The sequence below is a fragment of the Bufo bufo genome, chromosome 6 (assembly GCF_905171765.1).
Source record: "Bufo bufo chromosome 6, aBufBuf1.1, whole genome shotgun sequence".
Classification (NCBI taxonomy): domain Eukaryota; kingdom Metazoa; phylum Chordata; class Amphibia; order Anura; family Bufonidae; genus Bufo; species Bufo bufo.
The window spans coordinates 312,051,819-312,074,656 of record NC_053394.1 but is presented as its reverse complement, the minus strand read 5'-3'; the positions used below and the strand labels follow the sequence as shown (position 1 = coordinate 312,074,656).

General features: G+C 43.4%; 1 protein-coding gene across 2 annotated transcripts in view; it reads left to right on the top strand.

Moving 5' to 3' along the window:
* Nucleotides 1-22,838, top strand: part of ZNF385C (zinc finger protein 385C) — a 321,616-nt gene that overhangs the window by 147,416 nt on the left and 151,362 nt on the right. For both annotated transcript variants that reach the window (XM_040436170.1, XM_040436169.1), the window contains exon 2: nt 858-1,109. In XM_040436170.1, coding sequence (XP_040292104.1) covers nt 860-1,109 — 250 coding nt within the window. In that variant the 5' untranslated portion in view covers nt 858-859. The remainder of the gene's footprint in view (nt 1-857; nt 1,110-22,838) is intronic.

The following is a 22,838-nucleotide window of genomic DNA, read 5'->3' as shown; positions in this document are numbered from 1 at the left end:
CCTTTGTCTTTTGAAAAAGAAGAAGGGGTTGACACAATGTTTTAGGCTAAGTCCATATCTTTGAAGGTTCGGTTCAGGGCCTCAAAAGATTCTGTCAAAAATGTTGGGAAAAAAGTCCTGCATGCAGGACTATTTTGTCTGGTAAAATGACTGCCTAATAGAAACCCGACAGACCATTATAATTAGCCGGGTTCTCCTGGGGCCATCAGTCTCTGTTATATTCTGGATTTGGAATTCCTTTTATTGTACTGCTCCTATCGAAGAGCAATGTAAAAATCAGTACTACTAGAGTGTATTCCCAGGGAATTGACATAACTTGGTGTAGCCTGGCTTCTATCTACAGTACAAAGCCACATAAAAAATCAAAATAAATGGCATAATGCTAATATCAATAAATGTATAATACAATAAATAGCATAACGCTAACATCATGAATGATAATACATGGTATGTGGCTAGTTGTACTCTTCACTGTGGACTTGATCTCTGCTTCTTCTTACTTCCAAGATTAGTACTGCTGTGAAAGTCTCATACATTTATACCCTGTTGTCTTCTAAAAACCCAGCAGATCCATAGCTCAGGGATTAGCAACCTTCGGCAGTCCAGCTGCTGTGAAACTACAACTCCCAGCATGCAAACATGCTCGACTGCTCTTCTAACTCACATGGAAGTGAATGAAGCATTCTGGGAGTAGTAGTTTCTGAACAGCTGGAGTGCTGGAGGTTGCTGATCCCTGCCATAGATTACTAATTTCAGGAGCCATGTTCTAACACTATTGGTCAGCAGATCTATGTTATCATTGCTGGGTATAATTAATTACACCACAGCTTTTCTCTTCTTCTTCTTTTTATCTGTAGTCATGAAGCGCCCTTTGAGTCCTGCTTACTCTACAGACTCCTTGCTAACCTTTCCAATATGTGAAGATGGGCAACCGGACAGTCTAACAATGGACCTGCAGTCCAAGCAGAAGAGATTGCCGTCCTATACTCTGTGTGATGTCTGCAACATTCAGCTCAACTCTGCCGCCCAAGCCCAAATACATTACAATGGCAAATCTCACCAAAAAAGACTAAAACAGATCAACAAGGGCAAGAATCCAACCATCCACGGTAAGGATGCCATCGTTTTTATGGTGTTTCTTCATGACTTTTGCCACTACACACAAGTGTAGTGTTATGGCATATGTCTTATACTTTTAATCAATATTAAAGGCTAGCTTGGCAGCGTATTTTCGTTAACACAGCAATCACTTTTTACCAACAGAGAAAACAGCTGCCAGACATACGTTTTCCCTGCAGTGGTCGTTAAAATCAATGGGATTAAAGGGTTTTCTGGTACTTAAAGGCTATGTGCACCTTCGGAGGGAATTTTTTTTAATGATTGCCTTTTACTCATTTTGGGCTAAAAATAATTGTTTCAATTGGCCTTTATTAAAAATATTGAGCTGTTCTGTCAGTGTTAACAGTTTTTCTAGCTGTGTGACTGGTACTTTCACTTTCACTTAGTGTCATCTAATAACCCTTATCTCTAATTTACTAAGAGGTCATAAACACTTATTTAAGCCACATTCTTATCAGTAAGAACTTTATAGTGTCAGAGAGCAGAGATAAGGAGCCCGTCAGCTTCCCAAGTTATAGAAAAGGCAGAAAATCCACAGGCTGCTAATACAGCATCTCAGCTTTGTACAGAAAAAAGGGTTCCATAGTTTTAATAAAGACCAATGTAAAAAAGATTTTTAGATCAAAATGAGTACAATGCAATATTAAAAAAGAATTGCCCCCAAAGGTGTACATAGCCTTTAAGGGTCCTTTACATGGGCCAAGAATCATAAAGATAATTGATAACGAGCGTTCATAAGAATGCTCGTTAGGGATTATCTAGCAGTGTAAGTGTACTGCCGATTACCCAATGAACGAGCAAAACACTTGTTCATCGGTAAATCCGATCATTTGTGCGGACACAAAAATGGTCATTTGCCTGCAGCAGATCGTGCTGTATAAACACAATCTGGTGTCGACAAAGAACGAGTCAGTCTGGGAAACAACGATGGCATTAGGGATTGTTCCTCCCATACTCTGGAAGAGATCGCTGCATGTAAATGCAGCAGTCTCCTCCACCAGCAAGCAGCAGATTGTCAGGAAGGATCATTTCCTTCCCGATAATCTGCTGCTCTGTCTTACATAGAATGATATTGATAACCTATCGCGAGAAAAAGTCATCAATATCTAAGCACTAGAATACCCCTTTAATGGACTGGCTGTGTTCACCATAGTGGAAGCTGCTGATACTTAGTCCACAGAGGTGTGTCATGAATGAAATATTTGGTGGATACAGCTGTTGGCCAAGCCCTTTCAATGGGCTTTGCTGAGAAAAAACTAGATTGGCGACAGTCCTAATGTAGAGAACAACTACTGTTTCTCATGTTCACTGCCCTCCATTGAAATGAATGGCAGCTATGGTTAACTTCAAGAGATTCTGTTTGAAAGGGCCAACTTTGACAATTGTTTTTATTTTGTCTTGTGCAAACCATGGTGGCATACAAGTAAGCCATGTAAGGTGTGTTCATTTCCGCGGAAAAGAGCAGAAAAACAAAATTGATGCTATGACGGATTCATTACACGATGGGCACCAATGGCGCCCGATGGATCCCAGTGACTTGTTGGTTTCTATCATGGTGACCATAATTTTTCCAGAAAAAAATATAATGCTGCAAATCTGCCATGGTGGCAATTCTCTTTGTGTCATAGTGTGCATTTTTGATGAATATGTTTCTTACAGTCGTTATGATGTCCCAGAGGTGTGCACTTGCTGAGAAATAAAAAAAAATCTATTCCACTACAGTTCTGTGAGATGAAGTCAGCCCTTTCTGAAATCCACAGGGACACACTCTGTAGTGAATGAGGCACTTGGGAAAAAGTCCTTTCTATGGTGCGAGTTCCCATATGGCAGCTTACACAGACAGTTACCCCACTCCTTTGGTGCAACCGAGCATGAGATCAATTCATTTCTCTGGATGAGGCATTATGTTAATCTAATTATGCTAATTTGTCCTCTGCTCTGCCTGTGGGTTGTACAGAAATCAAATGAGCTATTATGCTTAATGTGTATTAGTATCACTTATTTGTTAGCACTAGGAATAGCCAAAGTGCTATTTGTCTTGCCATTGAAGGATATTTTAGCATTATTGATAATTTATTATCAATTTTTTTACATTTTGTAATACATTGCCATACTGTAATTATATTGGTATAGTTTTGGATTTTGGGAGAAAAACAACAAGTACACGGGTACAACAATTTATTGCAGACTTCCGTAGTTGGGAATTTAACACATAACTGCTTATAACCTTCAAATCAACTCTTTCTACTAATACAATACAATCAAATAGAAATCTACTGGACCTGGTCCCATTTGCAAAACGTTATGTCAAATTGGACTGCAGTGTGGCCCACAGACATCAGCATGGACTACAGGAGAACTCCATTTCCCTAGACCCGGTACATGAAGAAAATGGGGACAATATGGCATCGTCTAAAAATTTGAAAAGGCATATTTTTCCCAGCAATTTTTTTAAATCTAATATCCCTGAGTGGGGTGTAGTGTAATTGAAGAGCTAATTGCAGCTTCCTTGGTGGTCTAGGTAATGAGGAGGTTTGTGCCAACATCCTCTGTGATCTTGTGTATTGAAAAGATCAATACCAAAATTCCTGGTGGTCTAGAGGAGTAAAGGGGTTATTGTAAGCATCCCTGGTGTATTATGGTAGATAAGGAGTTAATCTCAACATCCCGGGAGGTCGTCAGAAGTGAAGAGGTTAATGAAAGCATTCCAGATAATCTTGGGCACTAAGGGACTAATGTTAGCATCCCTGGTGTTCTAGTGCAGAGATCATACTAATGACAACATCTCCAGTGGTCTAGTGAAGTGAAGAGGTTAAGGCTACTTTCACACTCGCGTTTTGGCTTTTCGTTTGTAAGATCCATCATGGGCTCTCACAATCGGTCCAAAACAGATCAGTTTTGCCCTAATGCATTCTGAATGGAAAATCCGCTCAGAATGCATCAGTTTGCCTCCGTTCAGCTTCCATTCCGCTCTGGAGCCGGACACCAAAACGACGCCTGCAGCGTTTTGCTGTCCGCTTGTCGAAACTGAGCCAAACGGATCCGTCCTGGCACACAATGTAAGTCAATGGGGACGATCCGTTTTCTCGGACACAATCTGGCACAATAGAAAACTGATCCGTCTCCGAGTTCATGACGGATCCGTCTTGGCTATGTTACAGATAATACGAACGGATCCATTCATGACGGATGCAGATGTTTGTATTATCTGAACGGATCTGTTTTTGCAGGTCCATGACGGATCCGCCCCAAAACGTCTTTGTCTTCACACATTCAGTTTCTTATTACTTCCCTGCAGTGATCAGAGAGATCAGAGTAAGGCCTCATGCACACGACCGTTGTGTGTTTTGCGGTCCGCAAATCTCGGATCCGCAAAACACAGAAGCCGCCCGTGTGCCTTCCGCAATTTGCGGAACGAACAGGCGGCCCATTGTAGAAATGCCTATTCTTGTCCGCAAAACGGACAACAATAGGACATGTTATATTTTTTTTCGGGGCCACGGAACGGAGCAACGGATGCGGACAGCACACGAAGTGCTGTCCGCATCTTTTGCGGCCCCATTTAAGTTAATGGGTCCACACCCAAGCCGCAGCTCGGATGCGGACCAGAACAACGGTCGTGTGCATGAGGCCTAAGGAGGGATAAAGAAGACTCTGCAGGTGAGTGGCAAGTGCTGTGCCTTATCACAGTAATAAAACAGGCGCTCCATTTTATGGCATCAGCCAGCTGGTGTCAGTTAGAGGGCAGGATGGTCATTCGCCAGGCCAGTGGCAGCCCTGTTCTACTATAACCTGTGCAGTCAAAGTAGAAGAATTAGCTGTGTGTTACTGTGGACAACATGTTTCAAGGTTAAAACCAAGTTCTTGAATAGGTCCAAATAAAGCTGATGAAAAGGTGGATTTTATCCTTGAAGCACGTTGAAATAAATAAGGAAGCCTCAGCATAGGCCTCAGCATAGATCTACAAGCAGCAGTGTCGGAATTTTGGGGACCATTTCCAGAAGTGAGGCACGTGTTGGCGATGTATCCCCAAGGTATCAAGGTACAAGGTCACAATAGGGTGCACCCAGGACATTTGATAGTTGCAGGCTCTTGAACACTGGTTCAGCCCCTTGCTGAGTCTATAGCTCTAACCCACTGATAAAATATATCTCACAAAGTGAAGAAAACAGATTTAAAATACTTGGTACCATTAACGTATTAAATCATTGAAGTAGACTTACCAGACCGGCAGCTGGGGAGTTAGCCTAAGATTAGATAAGACATTATTTAACTAAAGGGAACGCCATCATTGATTGCAGCGCTTTCGCCCTGACGGCCTTCATTATGAAAAGTGCAGAGGCTTGAAAGAATATAATTGCTTTTTTAACATTATATTTTCTTCTCTGGACTAGATGCAAATACAATGTATTTTAACTGAAGAACGGGAATAGGTCATTACCAGTTTTTCTATTTATATACCCAAATTGTTTTCCATCAGACAATAAGAAGTGATGTAAAGATGATGGAATATTATTGAACGTGTTGTAGATACTTATAAGAGCTCTTTAGTTTGGTGTTAGATACAGCTAAAGATCATGGGGGTCATTTAAAAAATCAGATATGTCAGTTTTGTGGCATAACAAAGTGTAGTGTATTTTTACACCTTTAGGTGTAGACCACATTACACTCACGCCACATATATTATTAAGGTGCACCAGGTCGTAAATTCGGTGCAGGCGTAAATTTCGTGCAGGCAAACAAATCCAGACTTAAAACTGAGATAAAAACAACTTTAAATGATAAATGAAGCCATATATCCACATAAATTACTGTCATAATTGAGAAAAACAACAACCATAATTACATTGGCAAGTGGTCTTCTAGGGGGTGGACTTCCCGAAGAAGATAGCCAGTATGCATAATATATGGTGGAACTTAAAACCTGCCACTAGCTGATGTTACCAGTTCAGAAATTTTATGCAGAAACCATTTAGGGACCAAGAACATTGTGACTAAGGAAATTGTTTGCCAGGGAAACAAAGATGGCGGCTCTAGAGTCAAGATCCTTATCTGGCTGCATTTATTGACATAGCAAGTCTCCTGAGAGGTTCTGCTGTCCTGGTGTGGTAGGAATGGGAAGAGAATATACAGCCTGGTACCTTCTCCGGGCCCTTTGCTAGAGTCCTTTATACCTGGTATCATATACCTCAATAACGAGTATCCTATTGGTTTTGACTAGCGACAGTCAACAATAAATGGAAGTAAAATGGCTATTAACAGCTCCCTTTACTTTTATTCAAATAGATTAAAGGGGGTGTCTGACTTCAGCATATGGCATTTATTATGTAGAGAACGTTAGTACAAGGCACTTACTAATGTATTGTGATTGTCCATATTGCCTCCTGTGCTGGCGTGATTCATTTTTCCATTATATTATACATTTCTCGTTTCCATTGGCTGTGCTTGCACGCTGTAGGAAAAAGCACTCTAGAGAGGCTGGCACTTTTTCCTATAATGTACAAGCACGGCCACTGCTGCTGAATGGCAGGGTGGTCATAACCCCTGGATACAAGCAGTGTATAATGTGATTGTCACGAAAAGGTAGGGATAAGTGCAGCCCTAAACTCCACCCACTCCCGTATCCCTACCTACTTGCACGGTCCGTCCTAACCGACGGGTAGCTTACGTACGTGCAAGGGCCTAAAGGAAGGAAACAACAAGGGGAGAAAACAAAAGACAAGGACAGAAAACACAGAAGCAACAAGCTTCCCAGGCTGGGTGAAACCACAACTGAAACCAATGTTGACATCAGCGCTCAATTCCCCCCTGCTTGTTGTCTAGGGGACGAAGGACGCTGGCCACACTGAAGGGGTGTGCGTGGCCGGGTCCTCTCCGCCCCCTTGCTACCATCCCTCCTCACGAATGGGATGCCGGCAGCGCTACAGGGAGAGAGCGCGTCGCCGTCTCCCCGTTACAGTACCCCCCTTTCACAAGGGGCCATCGGACCCATAATCAATAGAGTAGGTTTTTCCGGGTGGGCTAAATGGAATTTCCTCACCAACCTCGTAGCATGCATTTTACTCGCTGGCAACCAAGACCTCTCTTCCGGACCAAAACCCTTCCAGTGAACTAGATATTGCAAAAAAATTCTGAACTTTCCTCACATCAAGGATTCTAGAAACCTTGTATTCGAGTTGACCGGCAACCTCTACTGGCGGCAGAGATTCCTGTGCAGGAGACACGGGCGACACATTCTTTTGGAGGCGCCAGCATAGATAAAAATGAAACAATGGGACTTCTATGGGCGAAAAATAACAGGGTGGAAGTATACTTTTTAAAAAGCATAGGAATTAACTTATGTAAAAATATAAATCAAGATATGATATCATAAAGAAATTTCATATATATGGGCGGAGGTTATATGATGGATGATATCATAGAACAATTTCATATACGTATATGGGCGGAGGTTATATAGTTGTCGAAGGATGGTATCCTATATGGTTATTAGGGGATTATATCATAAAGCAATTTAATATATATGAACAGTGATTATCTAATTACTGTGGAAATATGAAAACGTAGGTATGGGGAAAAAATATGTAATTTGCTTACTTATGGATAGTAATGTGATTGAGCCGAAATGCTAATACCACTCGGTGGTGTGATTTTTTAAGAGACGGTGTATTTTATGTTGTTGTTTTAGGATTCGGACCAGGAAGAGGGGTTTTTCTCTGGACCCCTACTGGACTTAGTGGTGTGGTTTTTAAGGGTCGGTATATTTTATGTAATTGTTTTAGGATTTGGACCAGGAAGAGAGATTTTTTTCCAGGACATATAAAGATGCAATGTAGTTGTTATGAAATTAGTATTTGGATAAAATTTTCTGCTGTGGTTTAGAGGTTAATTTTAAAGGCCTCATTTAGACCATATGGGTGCAATGTGTTCAATTTGTATATCGAGTACATTTCTCGGCACTTGATACACTGTACGTTTTTTCTTTGGTGAGCCGGTATCTGTTCTATGCGTGTGATTTTGAACCCAGGGAAAAGTCCCCCGTGCATATTGGCTGCATGCCTGGAAACACTGTGCTTTTGAAACTGTTTTTTTTTACATTTGGATCGGTGCTTATTTAATCTGTTCCTGAGTGTTTGTGTGGTCCTACCCACATACTGTAAGCCGCACGGGCACTCCAAGATGTAGACGACGTGGGTTGAATTACAATCCAAGCTGCTCTGTATTTGGAAGGATTCCACCTCTTTGTTATTAAATATAGTTTTCTGACATATGGCCTTACAGCACAGACACCTTGGTTGACCGCATTTTTTGCTCCCTAGTTGTTGGAGTATACTGGTATATTTGGTTGCGGTTTCTTCAGCTTACTAGGTGCTAGGATGTTCTTTAGAGTCCGAGCCCTTCTATATGTAAGGCGAGGTACTCTTGGAATGATTGAGGTAAGTATTGGGTCCTTTTTCAGGAGGTACCAGTTTTTGGTGAGGATTGTTCTGATCCTATCATGATCCTGATTGTATGTGGTGATAAAATTGATGTCAAACTCAATCTCTCCTTTTTTCTTTGAGCCCGATTTCGGTATCAGGCAATCCCACTGTGTAAGGTTGGATAAATAAATTTTTATATGCAAATGAGGAGACACCCTGAGACAGTACCACTCCCACTGGGAGGTCCAGGAATACTCCTTTGGTGTTTTTTTTAGGGTTTAAATACCTGTTGTACATGTTTTATTGTTTGTTAAGCCATTTTAACCTGATGAAGGGGGCTCTAGACCCCCAAAACGCGTTGTTTTAAAATTGGCAAAAAAGAATACTCAATAAAGAAGAAGATCCATATTCTCTACCCAAGTGTCCTGGTAAGGTGTCTTTGCGCCAACCTGCAGTCCTGCTATCTATACATTGCAAATTTCTTTGGAGAAGACTGGGCTTCATCTGAAGCTTTCGGACACGACGGTTGTATACCTGTTTGCCGGACACGTTTTACTCACAAGCGCACGATAGAGTTGTGCCTATTCATAGCACAACTCCATAAGGTGAGCCTCCACTTTTTATTCTCTGTAATTGTTCCATGACCCGTGAAACTACTACCCTACAGTGCTCTCTCTCTTTTTGCTTTCATAGCAAAATTCGCCCGATTACTGAAATTTGTATTAAGTGTGTGACTTTAGATTACGTGACATGAGATTCAGGGACTTCAGGAGGGGACTACAGTAAGTTAGATTCTTATCACTGCACTATATTGTATTTTTCTCTTTTCTTGCTTAATCCCCATTAGTATGTGTTCCATTATTGACAACGCAGTCCAGTGCACATCTTGTCTAATGTATGCAGTCAGGGAACAGCCGTTTTAGGTGCATATCTTTGTTCAAAATGTGAGCAAATTGCCCATTTGGAATCGCACATCGAGTATCTAAACGTGCAAATTTTAACACTGAGAAGCGTTGACAATTTGGAAAAGAGTTTGCTGCTCACTGAGCAAGCACTCTATGGGGTAGATGTGGGGGAGGGTGATAGCGAGGAGGCTCAGGAAAGTGAGGTAGCTAGCTGGGTAACAGTTAGAAAGGGGGGTAGAGGGAAGAGTGCCAGGGAGGCTAGCCCTGATCTGACACACCCCAACAAGTTTGTAAGTTGGCAGATGTGGGAGATGTCAGTTCAGGGAGAGCACTTCTGTAGCCAGACACTTCCTCTGCCAGTCAGGGGAATGTCAGATCCAGTAAGCAGGGGACTAGGAGAGCAGGGTGGGACAGACAGGTGCTGGTAGTGGGAGACTCAATTATTAGTTTGACACATCGCATATCGGGTTGACAGTTTACTGGGGGGGGGGCTGGAGAAGATCCAGCGGTGATGATCCATATCGGAACCAATGACAAAGTTAGAGGTAGGTGGAGAGTCCTTACAAATGGTTTTAAGGATTTAGGTCAAAAGCTTAGGGCAAGGATCTCAAAGATAGTATTTTCCTAAATACTACCAGTACCACGAGCCACACAAGAAAGACAGCGGGAGATTAGGGAGGTTAACAAGTGGCTCAAGAACTGGTGTAGGAAGGAGGGGTTTGGGGTCCATGGAGAACTGGGCCGACTTCTCTGTTGGCTACAGGCTCTATCGTAGGGATGGGCTGCACCTCAATGGGGAAGGGACAGCTGTGTTGGGGGAGAAGATGGCTAGAGGGTTGGAGGAGTATTTAAACTAAGGACTGGGGGAGAGGATAATTACGTTATAGGATGGAAAGATAGTGCAGATAGAGACTGGGGCCAAGGTAATGGGACTGGGGGAGAAATGGAAGGAGGGACTAGAATAGCTCAGAAGGAAAAGTGTAGGGTACAAAATATACATAAACCTCTTAAATGTATGTATACTAATGCTAGAAGCCTAACTAATAAAACTGGGGAATTGGAATTAGTGATATGTGAGGAGGACAATGACATATAAAATGAGAATGCTTGGACTGGGAGAAAATGTCTGTATGTGGGTAAGTAACTGGCTCAGTGATAGAAAACAGAGGGTAGTTAATAACGGTACACATTCAGATTGGGTAACTGTCACTAGTGGAGTACCTCAGGGGTCAGTGTTAGGCCCTATTCTCTTTAATAAATTTATTCATGATCTTGTAGAAGCTTGCACAGTAAAATATCAATTTTTGCAGATGACACTATACTGTGACAGAGAAGTGGCAGATGAGGTTTAACACTGACAAATGTAAGGTTATGCACATGGGAAGGAATAATGCAAGTCACCCGTACATACTAAATAATAAAACACTGGGTAACACTGACATAGAAAAGGAACTAAGCTGTACAAACCAGTGTCAGGCAGCTGCTGCCAAGGCCAATAAGATAATGGGTTGCATCAAAAGGGGCATAGATGCCCGTGATGAGTCCTACCACTTTACAAATCACTAGTCAGATCACACATGTAGTACTGTGTACAGTTCTGGGCTCCTGTGAACAAGGCAGACATAGCAGAGCTGGAGAGGGTACAGAGGAGGGCAACTAAAGTAATAACTGAAAAGATTATCAACATTAGGGTTATTGACTTTAGAAAAAAGACCACTGAGGGGAGATCTAATTACTATGTATAAATATATTAGGGATCAGTAGAGAGATCTCTCCCATCATCTATTTATCCCCAGGACTGCAACTGTGACGAGGGGACATCCTCTGCGTCTGGAGAAAAGAAGATTTGTACACAAATATAGAAGAGGATTCTTTACGGTAAGAACAGTGAGACTATGGAACTCTCTGCCCTGAGGAGGTGGTGATGCTGAATTCACTAAAAGAGTTAAAGAGGGGCCTGGATGTATTTCTGGAGTGTAATAATATTACAGGCAATAGCTACTAGAGATGGGTTGTTGATCCAGAGAGTTATTCTGATTGCCTGATTGGAGTCGGGAAGGAATTTTTCCCCCCTTTTTTTTTGTGCCTTCCTCTAGATCAACTTGCAGGATAACAGGCCGAACTGGATGGACAAATGTCTTTTTTTAGCCTTATATACTATGTTACTATGTAATTCTTGGTGGATAACCACACCTTGTCTCCCAACCCAAAATCCCAAAAGAAGGGAGACCTACCAGTAGACGAGTTCACTTGATTATTAATGGTGAATTCAGCCAAGGACAAATGTTTCACCCAAAGATGTTGGTTGTCGGAGACGTAACACCTCAAATACTGTTTCAGAGACTGGTTTAAACGTTCAGTTTGACCGTTGGTTTCAGGATGAAAGGCCGAAGAAAAAGACAGAGAAATATAAAATTTATGACAAAAGGCCCTCCAAAATTTTGAGACGAATTGAACGCCTCTATCCGAAACCACATTTTCCTGAATTCCGTGTAGACGTATCACATGGTCCACGAAAAGAAAAGCTAGAGTCTTGGCATTAGGCAATTTTGACAGAGGGATGAAATGAACCATTTTGCTAAACCTGTCAACGATTACCAACACAACCGACTTACCCTCTGAAACCAGTAGGTCGGTAAAAAAATCCATGGAAATATGGGACCAAGGTCTACTAGGGATAGGCAGCGGTTGCCCCTCACCCACCGGACAGGGCATAGGAGTCTTGGACCTGGCACAAACCTCACAAGAGGATACATATGACTGGATATCTCTAGACAAAGAGCGCCAACAGTAAAACCTGGAAACTAGTTCCTTGGTGGCATTAATGCCAGGATTCCCACTAAAAACAGAATTGTGGCACTCCCCTAACAGTCGGAGATGCAAAAAACAACTTATCTTTAGTGGATTGTACCGGAGCCTAATGTTGTCCTGCAGTAATCTCAGTCGTCAAATTGGAAGAGACCGCAGCCACAATGATACCTGCCGGCAAAATAGGTTCTGGTGGAGTATCAGGAGACTAAAAGGCACAAAAACTCTGGGATAGGACAACAGCTTTGACATTTTTTCTTCCTGGCCTGAAAGTAATGCAAAAGTTAAAGCGTGTAAAGAACAATGCCCACCTAGCCTGTCTGGGATTCAAACGTTTAGCAGATTCCCAAAAATTAAATTCTTATGATCAGTAAGTACCGTAACACAGTGTTAAGCCCCCTCCAAAAAATGACGCCATTCCTCAAAGGCCTATTTAATCGCAAGTAACTCTCGATTATCAATATCATAATTTCTCCCAGTAGAAGAGAACTTTAGAGAAAAGAAAGCGCAAGGCCTCAAGTTAGTGAGAGTTGATGACCCCTGGGAGAGTACTGCCCCTACCCCATCCTCGGAGGCCTCAACCACAAAAGGCCTCTCTTGGTCTGGTTGAACCAATACTGAGACGTTAACGAAACACTTCCTGAGTGTTTCAAAAGCGTCTATGGCCTCAGGCAACCAATTCACTAGATCTGCCCCCTTCTTGGTTAGATCAGTGAGAGGCTTTGCAATAATAGAAAATGTGTTAATAAACTTCCGGTAATAATTTGAAAAACCCAGAAAGCGTTGTAATGCTTTAAGAGAGGAGGGTCTCACCCATTCCAAAATATCCTGCACCTTCCCCGGATCCATCTTAAAGGATTGGGGTGTGAGAATATATCCCAGAAATAAAAATCTCCTGCACTCCAAATATACACTTCTCACTTTTTGTGAATAATTGGTTCTCCCGAAGAACCTCCAGTACCTGTCTAGTGTGAGTAACATGAGAATCCCAGTCCGGTGAATAAATCAGAATATCATCTAAATACACAATCACGAATTGTAATTGACTAAATTTGGAAAAACCGCTGGAGCATTATTTAACCCAAACGGCATCACCAAATATTCATAATGCCCCTCAGGGGTATTAAAGACCGTTTTCCACTCATCCCCCTCCTTAATTCGAATAAGATTATAGGCCCCCCTGAGATCAAGTTTAGTTAACCAGTGAGCTCCAAGAACTTGGTTAAACAGGTCTGGGATTAAAGGGAAAGAGTACTGGTTCTTAACGGTAATCTTATTTTATTCTCTATAATCAATACACGGTCTCAGTCCACGATCCTTTTTCCCAAGGAAGAAAAACCCTGCCCCCATAGGAGATACCGAGGGTCTAATATATCCTTTTTGTAAGCTCTCCTTCAAGTAATCCCTTATAGACTTCCTTTCCGGACTGGACAAATTATAAATACAACCTCTAGGTTACTTAGATCCCGGAACAAGATTGATGGCACAATCATATGGTCTATGAGAGGGAAGGAAATCAGCATCGGACACAGAAAAAACATCAGCAAAGTCATTGATATACATGGGAAGAGTTTTCGACTCCATAGTGACTCCAGCCTGAATAATAGGTAGACAAGATGAATCACATTCTAACCCCCATTTCTCTAATTCACCCGTGCACCAGTTGATGACTGGATTATTAACCTGGAGCCAAGGCATGCCAAGAACTATCTCCACGGGTAAATCCTTTAAAATAAAAAAAGAACAACACTCCGTATGAAGGGCCCCCATAGTCAAGGTCACCTCAGGGGTACAATATTCTACTGTTCCGCCCACCAAAGGGGTAGAGTCAATAGCAATAATATGAATGGGGTTAGCCAGAGACAAAATAGGCACCCCAAGGGAAAGAGCAAAATTGTGTTCAATAAAATTAGAGGCGGACCCAGAATCAATAAATGCCTTCCCAGAACCCTTAATGGTGCCAAAAGAAATAACCACAGGTAACAATACTTTCTCTTTAACCACCTTGGGGAGTACCTTATTGTGGCAAACCCAGCCACTGTATATTGTCATTCCTGTATGTACGATGTTATTGCATATGTGTATGCCGCTTTAAAGAACCAAGCGTATATATGTTTTGTGTAATATGGTTCAGGTGGGCTGTAACGTTCCTATGCTGGCTGCATGAAAACCGCCAGCATTCATGCAATTGTATGTTGTTATGTGAGGGGACCCAGATAGCTAATTTTATTGTATTTGTGTATTCTGAGCGGCATTCACCTAATAATATGCCCTCAGACTGGAGCTATCTGGGATATGTTAATGTCTGTGTTTGCTGGGAGGGTGTGACATTGTGTGTTTGGGTGGGGATTCCCGTCCTGTTGTCTGCACATGTGTATTGGCGATGTCCTTTGTCCTGAGAGATAATTGAATTACTTCTCGGTTGTCTCCAGGACAGAGGATATTGTGTATCCGTCTGTCTGTGATGATTGCATCAACCCAGTGTGAGGTAATTCTATCACGGACAGAGGGGAGGATTTTGTGGGGATGTGTTGTAATATATTGATTGGTTGTATTTCAAACCCCTGTGGGCAGTACTATGTTTTTGGTTTGTGAATAAAAGAGGCTGTACGTGAAGTACAGTCAGTTCCTGTTTTACACTCAACATAGAGCCTCGTCTCATGTGTATGGGGATTGCTATATGCTGTATACTCCCCTGGCTATAACTCCTAGCTCTTGTAAGAGCTTGCTCCTGGTTCCTGTCCCTGGGTTTAGGAGAGGTTCACCCACTGGAGCCTTGTCATAGGTCCAGGGTGGGTAGGAGACGGCGAGACCTCCACCAAGCTTCGGCGGTTCGTGGGGTCTGCAGTGCTGACGGCGTCAAGTGGAGTGCTTGGAGTCCTCTGGAAGCACTAGGAGCATCTATCGACGGAGGTACCCGGTCGGGGTGCTAGGCGTTCCGTTACAGTTCTTGGGAGGGAAGGATTGTATGCTGTACCGGCCTATTTGGATCATTGCCTGCTTTTCCTGTCTACCAGCGGAGACCTTGTGGATCCTGCTACCCCTCCGCTACACTTATCCTTCTGGGTGTCAGGACACGGATATCTACTGGAGGGAAAAATTTTAAGGGCATTACAGTAACCAGTGATCCGATTCTTCACAATGAAAGCAGGAACCCCACTGACATCTTTGATCCTTCATGGTCATTCCGAGCTGCATGGGTTCTTCTAGACAATCCTCCACTTTGACTCTCAAGGGTGAGGAGTCAGGTTTAGCTACCACCTGTGGCAACGTCAGTTGTTCTTTTTGTCTTTCCCTGATTCGTCGGTCCAGTCTAACAGCTAAAGTCATCATCTGCTCTAAGGTGTCGGGGGAGGGGTAACTGACCAAAATATCCTTCAAGTCTTCAGAGACCCCTACCCTGAACTGACACTTAAGCGCTGGATCATTCCAGTCAGAGGAAACGCACCATTTCCAGAATTTGGTGCAGTATTCCTCCACAGGTCTGTCTCCCTGGCTAAGAGACTTTAATTGAGACTGTGCCACAGCTGACCTATCAGGTTCATCATAGAGTACACTTAAAGCCTAAAAAAATCCTTCAACCATAGCTATGTAAGGGGAATCCGTGGGGAGAGAGTAAGCTCATTCTTGTGGGTCTCCCTGCAACAAAGAGATAATAATGCCTACTCTTTGTTGTTCGGAACGCGAAGAGTGTGAGCGTAAACAAAAATAAAGCTTACCGCTCTCCTTAAATGTCAGAAACTGCTTACAATCCCCTAAAAAACGATCCAGCAACTTAACATGAGGTTCAAGATTCTGAAAAGAGGAGGCCATGACAGGTGGAGTCTGAAGTAACTCCTGCTGCTATAGCCTCTCTGCCTTTCCCTGCACCATTTGGACGAGGTTATATACTTGGTCCGTAATGACTTGCATAGGGTCCATGGCTTTAGGTAAGGCCTGTGATTCTGTCACAAAAAGGTAGGGATAAGTGGAGTCCTAAACTCCACCCACTCCCCTATTTCTACCAACTTGCAAGGTCCGTCCTAACCGACGGGGTACAACTGGGCGGCAGTCCCTAGCTTACGTACGTGCAGGGGCCTAAAGGGAGGAAACAACAAGGGGAGAAAACAAAAGACAAGGACAGAAAACACAGAAGCAACAAGCTTCCCATACTAGGTAAAATAACAACTAAAACCAATGGAAGCCAAGCTCTAGACCCAGGAGGTAACAAGGGCACAAAGGGGTGATTCAAGATTGAAGTCAATACAAGCCGAGGTCAGGAGCCAAGTAGTGATGTCGCGAACATAAAATTTTCAGTTCGCGAACAGCGAACGAGAACTTCCGCAAATGTTCGCGAACTGGCGAACCGGGCGAACCGCCATAGACTTCAATAGACAGGCGAATTTTAAAACCCACAGGGACTCTTTCTGGCCACAATAGTGATGAGAAAGTTGTTTCAAGGGGTCTAACACCTGGACTGTGGCATGCCGGAGGGGGATCTATGGCAAAACTCCCATGGAAAATTACGTAGTGGACGCAGAGTCGGGTTTTAATCCATAAAGGGCATAAATCAACTAACATTCCTAAATTGTTTGGAATAACGTGCTTTAAAACATCCAGTGTGTGTATACGATCAGGTATGATGTTGTATCGATCAGGTAGTGTAAGGGTTACGCCCGCATCACAGACATTGACAGACCAAACTCCCCTTTTAATGCACCGCAAACAGTCCATTTGCACAACCGCAAACTCCCCATTTGCACAAGGTTGGATACCAAGCTAGCCACGTCCCGGTGATGTCATTGAAGGTTTCTTCCTCCACCCAGCCACGTACAACACCAAGGGTCCCCGAAAGGTCAATTGAATTGATTTTTCGAACGGGGAGATGGTTAAAAAAACTATGGCTCCCTCCCCTTTGTTTTTATCCACGGTGACTGCGTCTGCGCCGTGCAATTTACTGTCACACCCGATATGAGTGGTATTTTCTGTAGTACTATTCTCATCAGTTTAATCCCTCTAACGTCCCCAATCTGGGTGCCATTTATTGAATAGATTTTTCGAACGGGGAGATGGTATCAGTGGTTGGCACTGGCAGTGGGCACACTACAGTCAGTAGAAGCGGGCCTGACACACACTGGCAGCAGGCAAGCAACTGAAATTACACTAAAGTGTAAAAATTAAATGCCTTATTTATCGGCAAGCTACTGTGCCACCCGGTATGAGTGGTTGGCACTGGCAGTGGGCACACTACAGTCAGTGGAAGAGGGCCTGACACACACTGGCAGCAGGCAAGCAACTGAATTTAGACTACTGTCTAAAAATTAAATGCCTTATTTATCGGCAAGCTACTGTGCCACCCGGTATCAGTGGTTGGCACTGGCAGTGGGCACACTACAGTCAGTGGAAGCGGGCCTGACACACACTGGCAGCAGGCAAGCAACTGAATTTAGACTACTGTCTAAAAATTAAATGCCTTATTTATCGGCAAGCTACTGTGCCACCCGGTATCAGTGGTTGGCACTGGCAGTGGGCACACTACAGTCAGTTGAAGTCGGCCTGACACACACTAGCAGCAGGCAAGCAGCTGAAATTACACTAAAGTGTAAAAATTAAATGCCTTTTTTATGCAAAGTCCTGTGCCAGCCGGTATGAGTGGTGGGCACTGGCAGTGGGCACACTACAGTCAGTGGAAGTCAGCCTGACACACACTGGCAGGCAACTAACCTTAGATTAAAGTGTAAAAATTAAGTGCCTATTTTTTAAGCAAAGTCCTGTGCCACTCGGTATGACAGGGGTGGGCACTGGCAGTGGGCACACTACAGTCAGTTGAAGTCGGCCTGACACACACTAGCAGCAGGCAAGCAGCTGAAATTACATTAAAGTGTAAAAATTAAATGCCTTTTTTAAGCAAAGTCCTGTGCCAGCCGGTATGAGTGGTGGGCACTGGCAGTGGGCACACTACAGTCAGTGGAAGTCAGCCTGACACACACTGGCAGGCAACTAACCTTAGATTAAAGTGTAAAAATTAAGTGCCTATTTTTTAAGCAAAGTCCTGTGCCACTCGGTATGACAGGGGTGGGCACTGGCAGTGGGCACACTACAGTCAGTGGAAGTCAGCCTGACACACACTGGCAGGCAACTAACCTTAGATTAAAGTGTAAAAATTAAGTGCCTATTTTTTAAGCAAAGTCCTGTGCCACTCGGTATGACAGGGGTGGGCACTGGCAGTGGGCACACTACAGTCAGTTGAAGTCGGCCTGACACACACTAGCAGCAGGCAAGCAGCTGAAATTACATTAAAGTGTAAAAATTAAATGCCTTTTTTAAGCAAAGTCCTGTGCCAGCCGGTATGAGTGGTGGGCACTGGCAGTGGGCACACTACAGTCAGTGGAAGTCAGCCTGACACACACTGGCAGGCAACTAACCTTAGATTAAAGTGTAAAAATTAAGTGCCTATTTTTTAAGCAAAGTCCTGTGCCACTCGGGATGACAGGGGTGGGCACTGGCAGTGGGCACACTACAGTCAGTTGAAGTCGGCCTGACACACACTGGCAGGCAACTAACCTTAGATTAAAGTGTAAAAATGAAGTGCCTTTTTTTTAAGCAAAGTCCTGTGCCACACGGGATGACAGGGGTGGGCACTGGCAGTGGGCACACTACAGTCAGTTGAAGTCGGCCTGACACACACTAGCAGCAGGCAAGCAGCTGAAATTACACTAAAGTGTAAAAATTAAATGCCTTTTTTATGCAAAGTCCTGTGCCAGCCGGTATGAGTGGTGGGCACTGGCAGTGGGCACACTACAGTCAGTGGAAGTCAGCCTGACACACACTGGCAGGCAACTAACCTTAGATTAAAGTGTAAAAATTAAGTGCCTATTTTTTAAGCAAAGTCCTGTGCCACTCGGTATGACAGGGGTGGGCACTGGCAGTGGGCACACTACAGTCAGTTGAAGTCGGCCTGACACACACTAGCAGCAGGCAAGCAGCTGAAATTACATTAAAGTGTAAAAATTAAATGCCTTTTTTAAGCAAAGTCCTGTGCCAGCCGGTATGAGTGGTGGGCACTGGCAGTGGGCACACTACAGTCAGTGGAAGTCAGCCTGACACACACTGGCAGGCAACTAACCTTAGATTAAAGTGTAAAAATTAAGTGCCTATTTTTTAAGCAAAGTCCTGTGCCACTCGGGATGACAGGGGTGGGCACTGCCAGTGGGCACACTACAGTCAGTTGAAGTCGGCCTGACACACACTGGCAGGCAACTAACCTTAGATTAAAGTGTAAAAATGAAGTGCCTTTTTTTAAGCAAAGTCCTGTGCCACACGGGATGACAGGGGTGGGCACTGGCAGTGGGCACACTACAGTCAGTTGAAGTCGGCCTGACACACACTAGCAGCAGGCAAGCAGCTGAAATTACACTAAAGTGTAAAAATTAAATGCCTTTTTTATGCAAAGTCCTGTGCCAGCCGGTATGAGTGGTGGGCACTGGCAGTGGGCACACTACAGTCAGTGGAAGTCAGCCTGACACACACTGGCAGGCAACTAACCTTAGATTAAAGTGTAAAAATTAAGTGCCTTTTTTTTAAGCAAAGTCCTGTGCCACACGGGATGACAGGGGTGGGCACTGGCAGTGGGCACACTACAGTCAGTTGAAGTCGGCCTGACACACACTAGCAGCAGGCAAGCAGCTGAAATTACACTAAAGTGTAAAAATTAAATGCCTTTTTTATGCAAAGTCCTGTGCCAGCCGGTATGAGTGGTGGGCACTGGCAGTGGGCACACTACAGTCAGTGGAAGTCAGCCTGACACACACTGGCAGGCAACTAACCTTAGATTAAAGTGTAAAAATTAAGTGCCTTTTTTTAAGCAAAGTCCTGGGCCACACGGAATGACAGGGGTGAGCACTGGCAGTGGGCACACTACAGTCTGTGGGCCTGCAGCTCCTCACACACAGGCAGGCCAGGCAACTGCAATATGTATATAAAGGAAAAAAAAAAAGCAGACTAATGTTGCAGCCCTAAAAAGGGCTTTTTGGGGTGCTGTCAGGACGCTGTCCTTACAGCAGAGATCAGATGAGTCTTTCAGGACTGGAGTGGACACTGAATTCACTAGCCTAGCTATCGATTTCCCAATTAAATCAGCAGCAGTTACAGTCTCCCTCCTCTCACTAAGACTGCAGCTTCAGAATGAATCTAAAATGGATGCTGTGCAGGAGGTGGGAGGGTCTGGGAGGGAGGGTATGCTGCTGATTGGCTGGAATGTGTCTGCTGACTGTGAGGTACAGGGTCAAAGTTTGCTCAATGATGATGTATAGGGGGCGGACCGAACATCGCATGTGTTCGCCCGGCAGAGGCGAACGCGAACAAGCTATGTTCGCCGGGAACTGTTCGCCGTCGGATAGTTCGGGCCATCTCTAGAGCCAAGGGGTCACGTCGGTACAAGGGGAAACACAAGATCGAAGTGAAATGCAAGCCGAGTAGTCAAACAAAAATAGTCACACGTGCAGAGAACGCTAGTGAGGTAACAAGACCAATCACAGGCAACCTGTGGCCAGAAGGTTACCTGTTTAAATAGGTCTAATTGATGGGTCACGTGACGTGGCCAGCGTCACGTGACCCATGTCTGGCACATCAATACACCTGAGTGCCGACTCATTGACATCGGCGCTCAGTTCCCCCCCCTGCTCGTTGTCTAGTGGACGAAGGACACCGGCCACGCTGAAGAGGTGTGTGCGGCCAGGTCCTCTCCACCCCCTTTTTACCATGAAGACGAGGACGCCGGCCGTGTCATCGCTCCTCCTCACAAATGGGATGCCGGCGGCACTGCAGGGAGAGAGTGCATCGCCGGCTCCCCGTTACATTGATGGAAAAATTAATGAAGCCAGCAAAGGAGGCAGTATGGACCATAACAATACATTAGTAAGTGGCTTATATTAACTTTATCTACATGAAGTGAGACAACTTCTTTAATATATCATTATCACTCTCATGGCATTATAGCAATTGTGTCTGTATGTGGCTTCTGAAGCTGGTCATGGTGTCATACCAGCGTTGCCTTTATGTTTAGGATTGTTCGGTAGCAAGACAGTACTGGTTAGTTTTTCTTTGTTCTAGATTTTCTACCTAGCTTTGCTAGTTTGTGGCATATCTGAAGTATGATGTATTTATTTTATTTTTTTAAACCTATATATATATATATATATATATACATATATATATATATATATATATATATATATATATATATATATATAATCAGATAAGACTCTTTTGATGGCTCTTTTGGCATGTTACTAATGGGTTAAACCCAAGGCTATTCTGCCTTTTATCTCCTAAAGTCAAATCCTGGCAGCTCACACTACAGGGCACAGCTGGCCTTCGAGACAGAACTCATAGACTTCATTTGCCTGGCATGGTCGAGTGACTTTATGAGGCTGATGTTCATAGACAGGGTTATAGATAGATTCTTTACCTAAGGAAATGCAATGGAGGGGATGTACTAGATAATATAGTTCAATGCATTATAGAGCTCCCTCCATACCGACTATGTATGTGGGTATTGATTGCTTGAGGTTTGTAGATCCAAAGTCTTGGATACGATATTAGATCATTATATTCATAATATCTTTTACAGATCCATTTGATCTCCCATGTCAGTAGGGCTCCTGCATCTTAGATAGATAGAGACAGGGAGACACTTTAACCATACTGATGCATTAAAGGGGTGTCTCACTTCAGGAAATAGCATTTATCATGTAGACAAAGTAAAAAGAAGGCGCTTACTAATTTATTGTGATTGTCCATGTTGCCTTCTTTCCTTGCTTGATTCATTTTTTTTATCTCATTATACACTGCTCATATCCAGGGGTTACGACCATCCTAGCCATGCTTGCACACTATAGGAAAAGGTGGTGGCCTCTTGGGTGGCTAGGACCGTGGGAGCTCACACAGCCTGGCTTTTTCTCTTATAGTGTACAAGCACCACTGCTGGATTACAGGGTGGTCGTAACCCCTGGAAATGAGCATTGTATAAAGTGATGGAAAAATGAATCCCGCCAGCACAGGAAGCAATATGGACAATCACAATACATTAGTAAGTGCCTTGTATTAACTTTCTCTACATGATAAATGCCATTTCCTAGAGTGAGATAACCTCTTTAACTCTTCATTCTTCAATATGTTGAATGGTATAAAAATAAAATGCATTCACCCCTAAAACAACATACATTAACCAGAAATATAAATCTCCTTGTGCCATGTCTGTTTACGGGACAGGTAAATATCCACGAATATAGCTGCTAAAAGAGCAAATTACAACATAAGAAGACAGATGCAGTATTCAGGTTTTGCACTGATGGTCATATTGGTAGTCTTCCCAGAAGTTTTTCCAGAAAAATGTAAATCTAAGAAGAAAAAATAATAATAATTAATATTGTTGTTGTTATTATTATTATATTTACAGTTCTTTTTATGTTTTTTTTTTTTATCATTCATCTCCAAGGTTGTTCTGTAGGATGATCGACTTGGAGGCAAGGATTTATCTCTTGTAAGATGCTCACTGAAACATGTACAGTAGTATGGGTCCATCTAAAAATGAATGCGCTAATTC